At 35.0% G+C, this 7,162-nt stretch overlaps 1 protein-coding gene across 1 annotated transcript; it reads left to right on the forward strand.

Moving 5' to 3' along the window:
- Positions 1-2,010: 2,010 nt before the first annotated feature.
- On the forward strand, positions 2,011-5,684 carry LOC120356226 (proto-oncogene tyrosine-protein kinase ROS-like; the record flags this gene model as incomplete). Its single annotated transcript, XM_039445129.1, has 3 exons — positions 2,011-2,070; positions 2,663-2,753; positions 5,443-5,684. Coding segments are annotated over 3 exons (393 nt in total), but the record flags the coding sequence as incomplete, so codon positions are not given.
- Positions 5,685-7,162: the final 1,478 nt, after the last annotated feature.

Here is a 7,162-nt window from a genome sequence, read left to right on the forward strand (position 1 = left end):
TGATGGCCGAGAGCTGTCACCATGTGTCTTGCTTACCACTGTCTGGCTCTGGATCCTATAGCAAGTGTCCTAAATATAACTTATTGCATTGCTTCTTCAAGATGTGAGATTAGAGATGAATAGACCAACTAGTCTAGCAGTAGACCAACAATGATAGGTAGAACGAAAAAATAGATATATAATTTAGATTCCTGAATATTTATGAGGCAAGAATATATAATTTAGAATACTGGTTAACAATAACTTATAGAATTGTCTTCAAGATTAGATATTATCAGCGATGCATTCTAGCAATAGACCAACAATGATAGGTAGAACGAAAAAATAGATATATAATTTAGATTCCTGAATATTTATGAGGCAAAAATATATAATTTAGAATTCTGATTAGCAATAACTTATACCTTATAGCATTGCCTTCAAGATTAGAGATTAGCGATGCATTCTAGCAGTAGACCAACAATGATAGGTAGAACGAGAAAATAAATATAAATAATTGAGATTCCAGAATATGTATGAGGCAAAAATATATTATTTAGAATACTGATTAACTAATACGGTATCATTGCCTCCAAGATGTGAGGTGATGCATTAGAGATGCAAGATTAGAGATAGTCTAATATCCAAGATTAGAGATGCATTCTAACAGTAGATCAACAATGATAGGTAGAATGAGAAAATAAATATATAATTTAGATTCCTGAATATTTATGAGACAAGATATAATTTACAATACTGATAAACAACAGCTTATAGCATTGTCTTCAAGATTAGAGATGCATTCTAGCTGCTAGTAGACCAACAATGATAGGTAGAACAAGAAAATAATAATACATAATTCCTGAATATTTATGGGGCAAAAATATATAATTTAGAATTCTGATTAGCAATAACTTATAGCATTGCTCCTCCAAGATTAGAGATTAGAGATGCATTCTAGCAGTGGACCAACAATGATGGGTAGAACGAGAAAATAATAATATATCATTTAGATTCCTGAATATTTATGAGAAGAATATATCATTTAGAATACTGATAAACAATAGCTTATAGCTTTGCCTTCAATATGTGAGATTAAAAATGCATTCTAGCAGTAGACCAACAATGATAGGTAGAACGAAAAAATAAATATATAATTTACATTCCTGAATATTTATGAAACAAGAATTTATAATTTAGAATTCTGATAAACAATAGTTTATAGCATTGCCTTCAAGATCTGAGATTAGAGATGCATTTTAGCAGTAGATCAACAATGATAGGTAGAACGAGAAAATAAATATATAATTGAGATTCATGAATATTTATCAGGCAATTTATGAGGCAAAAATAAATAATTTAGAATACTGATAAACAATAACTTATAGCATTGCCTCTTCAATATGTTTGATTAGAGATGCATTCTAGCAGTAGATCAACAATGATAGGTAGAACAAGAAAATGAATATATAATTGAGATTCCTGAATATTTATCAGGCAATTTATGAGGCAAAAATAAATAATTTAGAATATTGATAAACAATAACTTATAGCATTGCCTCTTCAAGATGTGAGATTAGAGATACATTCTAGCAGTGGTCCAACAATGATAGGTAGAACAAGAAAATAAATATATAATTTGGGTTCCTGAATATTCATGAGACAAGAATATATCATTTGAAATACTGATAAACAATAAAAAAAAGATGGAAAAAATAATGGAAAAATTTATTAAAAATTAAAAATCATTAAAAATTAATGGAACAATAAAAATAAACAATGGAAAAATTTCATTATATTTACATTGAAATTTATTAATAACACTGACAATTTACAAACAATATCCATATGAATGTGTAATTATAACAAATAATTGTCGTAGGCATAAGTTTGAGACAGTAGAATTCTATTCACTACTTGATTGCAAAAAAGTAAATTGATTGTAGAACGTACTTGACTGTGATGTGAACTGGTGAAAATTTCTAATAAAATTATTATTAAACTTATATTTGTTTTCTATTTTTGTTGCAGTGTGCAAGAGGCTGTGAGTTATGGAGAAAAGCATTGGATGCTAGTTGTCAGAGTGTTTGTGTGAGTAAATTCGATTTTTATCGAAATTATTTTTAATAGCATAATTATTCATCAATCAATCAATCATTCCATTATAATGGAAAGGCCCAGTTCCACAAAAGCTGGTTAAATTTTAATCGTGATTGATTTCACGAGAACCAACCAGAGAAGCCGTCTTTTAAAAAGCATTCTCTGATTGGTTCGTGAAATCGTAAAATTAATCACGGTTAAAATTTAACCGGCTTTTGTGCAACCGGCACAAGGCTTTCAATTGATTCAGTTCCGATGAATCAATTTTCTAAATACATATTCATCTACTATTGGTGCAGATGAAGTTCACCCCTAAAATCTCATTATAATCATTTCTAACTATTTTTAATTCCATAACATCACGTATATTATGCATGATTACAGAATAAAATTTACTAAGAAGTATTGAATTCAACTTGATTTTTTGATCAATTAATTTACTTATAAACTATCGCATACTACATCATTTCAGAACAATCGTAAACAGTGTTCATCTAGAATTTATTTCTGCTCAAATTCTATTAAATTATTTGTCTCATGAAAAAATCGAGTAGTTCTCTTAACATTTAATGATTCTTTCCAGAATGGAACGCAAGAGCTGCTGTTACCTAAGGAGCTGTACTGTATAATAGGCTGCAACGATGCACTAAATAGATATTTCCAAAGACTGAAAGGTAGGAAAATTCAAAATCCAAATTCAAACAAATACATCTTATTTTTACTTAAATGTAATAACAATTTACAGTTCATTTCAATTTCTTATTTGTGTTCCCTATTTCAGGCTAACGTTAATAGACAGAATTAACGATATTCTGCCTACTTTGTACTACAGCCTACGTCACAGCTGCAGTTCCCCACTCCAATTGCATGTCAACTTAAACACCATAGATGAGTGACCAACCTTCTGTCTACCAACTTTGATTACAGGCTACCCTGTGTGGGGATACTTAAATAAACAGTATATTTTGAAAAGTTAAATAATAACTCTATTTCGGACCTATATAATGTTATCTGAATTTGGGAGAGAATAATAAAATATATACTTGTAGTCCAGTCACTATATACATTGGTGCTTGCAATTTATATTGTACCTAGTTCTGGTTTTTTAATATATTATTTGGATACATGATAGAAGTCCAGAACCAATTTCATCATGCAAAATTTCCTTGTGCTAGATACAGAGTGCCCCAAAAACCTCCATACAAGGAGCATTGTTGTCAGGTGTGCCTGGAAATCTATATGAGACAGAGCGCTCTACCTGAACCACTACCTCCGTAAACAAAGCCATAGTACATTCTGGTGACGTGAAGTCAGCACAGGTAGGGCTCCTACACCAATAAAAACACTAGCTGATATAGATCAGCTGAAATCAACGAATTTTCATTGGTGTAGAGCCCTACCTGTGCTGACGACACACGAATGCACTACGGCTTTGTTTACGGAGGTAGTGCCTGATCTCAGATTGTGGAGCACAAAAATACGCCCAGACGGATTTTGAATTATTGACCGAGCGAAGTGAGGTCTATGATTCAAGTCGACTGTTTGGAATTTCTCTTAATGTTTAAATGTTGAAATGTTTATATGTTGCGCATTTACGGCGAAACGCGGTAATAAATTTTCATGAAATTTGACAGGTATTGCTCGTCGACGTAGATACAAGGTTTTGGAAATTTTGCATTTCAAGGATAATATAAAAGGGGAAAGGAGCCTCCTTCATACGTCAATATTAGAGTAAAATAAGACTATAGAATTATTCATCATAAATCAGCTGACATAAGTGATTACACAGATGTGTGGAGAAGCCAGTCTATTGCTGTATTTCCATAAGGTCTACAATTTCAATCAGGTACTTGTGGATGAGAATACTGCTTGAGGTCTACTGTTCACAGAACTACTAGTACATCTAGATGGTAACAATCGGAAGATATTGTGGATCAAAAACTAAAATTAATCAGAATTTATTTTTTCTCTAAATTTTACTCATTTTTGAAAAATCATAACTCAGTACTGATTGGAGATAGAGAGTTCCGAATAGTCTCATTTCATTCAGAATTTTATAATATTAACCCTAAAGAGACACACTGGGGTGTGTTTCACACCCCAGGTATTTTTTTTTTCTGTTCTACAGTTGACAATATCAAACAGATGGGAATTTATGCCCAGTCTAAATTAGGTTTGTAGTATTGTCAACTACTCTCCACCACTTCCAGTCAGTATTAGCATTCTACAAGGTCACCAGCTCATCTTGTTCTTCGTTTGGGGTGTCTAACACCCCAGAGTGCCTTTTACGTAGTACTTTTATCAAACACTTTTATTACAAAGATTCACTTGTATTGTCACTACGAATGTTGTATGGGATGATGGATCAGTTTGGAATGAATGCTATGATTCTCTACAGCTTGAGATTCAAAACAATAAAATGAAGAGACGTCAGTTTTTGATGAAGTTGTCATTGGCAATGATCAAGCCATTCGTTCAAACCGTATTAGGAGCTCCAACACTTAGGCGGAACATATGTACTTCTAAAATTAGTATAAATATTGATAAGCAGTGCTTTAGTTTTGATTTCTGTATGCACTTGGAACAAAAATGATTAAGAAATGATGAAGTATGGTCTAAGTACTTTTTTTCCGTATTTTTCAAAGAAAAATGCAAAGTTAAATAGGGGTGTTCAACACCCCAGTGTGTCTACTGTGTTAGCATGAAGTAAGTGTATCTCTGTAGGGTTAAAAAAAGGCGAGAGCAGTTTTTTCTGTCCGATTACTGGATTTGGCAGAAATAGCTGAAAACTGGAAAATGAACCGAAAAACAAGGTATCTAGCACAAGGAAATTTTTCATGAACTGGACTTCTCTCATGTCTCACATTAGTATATAAAAAAATCAGAACTACCATATAAATTGCAAGCACCAATGTATATAGTGACTGGACTATACAATGAGTTAAGAAAGAGTGTAAGAAAAGGTACAGAAAGAGAGGGATTAGCATCCTACATAGTTTTTAAGTCCCCTTCTTCTTCTTCTTCTTCTTCTTCTCCTTCTCCTTCTCCTCCTCCTCCTCCTCCTCCTGTCTTCTTCTTTTTCTTCTTCTTCTTCTTCTTCTTCTTCTTCCTCTTCTTCATCTTCCTCCTCCTCCTCTTCTTCTTCTTCCCCTTCTTCATCATCTTCTTCTTCTACTTCTACTTTTTCTTCATCCTCTTCTTCTTCTTATTCTTCTTCCTCCTCTTCTTCTTCTTCTTCTTCTTCTTCTTCCTCCTCTTCTTCTTCTTCCTCTTCTTCTTCTTCTTCTTAATTTCACTAAGCTTCATTATTTGTGAAAATAGTTTTTTTCATAAAAAATAAAATTTGAATTTATGTGATGACAGAGGTGATCGGCACACCCCCACCGCCAGCCTTGGTGGCCGATTCACTGACTTCCACCTCGCTGAGCCTGGAGTGGGAGTGGCAGGGTGGCGGGGTGAGGGGCGTGGGTGCTACCAACATCAGCTACCTGGTGCAGTGGCGCTACGAGCAGCTGGCAGATACCTGGCATTACTGTCGCAACCAGACCTGGGGCAACCACCCCACCGTGCATGTCGACAACCTACAGCCTTACACCAAGTACAGGGTGAGTATTTATGAAGTACAGTAGTAGTTTATACAACAGTTTTATAATAAGGATCTTCAACGCACGAGTTGGATGTAGAATAAAGACACAATTGAGCGAGCGACGAGTGTCTTAAACATTTCACAAATTGCTTTAAAGACCATTATAAAAGCATGAGTGAGATGTAGAGTTAAGACACAAGTGAGCTAACGTAGCGAGTGAACCCGTCTCTCAAACATCTCACGAGTGTTTTAAAGACTCTATAAAGGTGCGTACAGACTTTCGCTCTGCTCCGCAACCGAACGTCACTCCAGCAGAGCGATTGATGATCGACCGGCGAGCAACAGTGGTTCGACCGGGGAACGCGAGAAGATCTAACATCTTCCCTAACGTTCATGATGAGTGCGGGGGCGGAGCGACTGTGGTACGATGGAGGAACGAGGGCGGTACGAGGGCGGTACGAGTTAGATTTAGAGTGAGGCTAGGCGCACACCAGTTAGTCACACAAGTTTTCACTAAATCAAGTATTCAGTACCGTATGACAAATTCTCAATTCGTCAAGTTTCCAGTAGCCTACTTCAAAATTTCAGATTGTCTTCAGTTCATCAGGGTTTCATTTTATAAAGTTTTCAAATATTCAAAGTCTCATTTTATCAAATTTTCATTGCGTCAAGTTCTCAACCCGTCAGGTTTTCATTGCGTCAAGTTCTCAATCTATCAAGATTTCAATTTGTCAGGTTTCTAGTCCATCAATAAGTTTCCAGCTCATCAAATTCCAGGTTATCATGTTTTTAGTTTGTCAAGTTTTCAGTTTGTCAAGTTTTCAGTTTGTCAAGTTTTCATTTCAAGTTCACTGTACACTCTCTCCTTGCTTTTTACCTATTGTTATTTCAATCGTTTTACCATACACGCTAGTAATTTTATTTCTAACCTTACAACTAGTCAGCAATGTGATACTTTGCTTGAGTGGTCGTAGAAAAAAATAGTGTACACAACAGTTTTATATGGTCTTTAAAACAAGACTCGCGTTTGCTCGTTACGCTCGCTCACTTGGCTGGGCGCACACCAGTTTAGTAAGACAAGACAAGACATGATCAGACACGTTTAGTCACAATACTTCATAGTGTTGCTAGTAAAAAGTAAATTCGTATGGCTTTTGTTGGTGGGAAGGTCCCACCGCCTGAATATAATTAATTTGAGCCGTCCAATGGGCCATACGACTGTCATACTTCAGCCGGGACCGACAGTTAAACACGAGTGCTTATTGACGCACCTCACACTGATTAGTCATTGCAATTAGACATGTCTTCATGAGCAATATTATGTGAAGTATTGTGACTGAACGTGTCTGATCATGTCTTGTCTTGTCTTAACTAAACTGGTGTGCGCCAAGCCCTAAGAAAACAAGTGAGCGAGTTTAACGAGCAAACGCGAGTATTAAACATCTCACGAGTGTTTTTAAAGAGTTTTTATTTACCATATTTGTAATACATATTCCT

This window comes from Nilaparvata lugens, unplaced genomic scaffold, assembly GCF_014356525.2.
Source record: "Nilaparvata lugens isolate BPH unplaced genomic scaffold, ASM1435652v1 scaffold6210, whole genome shotgun sequence".
NCBI classification, from domain to species: domain Eukaryota; kingdom Metazoa; phylum Arthropoda; class Insecta; order Hemiptera; family Delphacidae; genus Nilaparvata; species Nilaparvata lugens.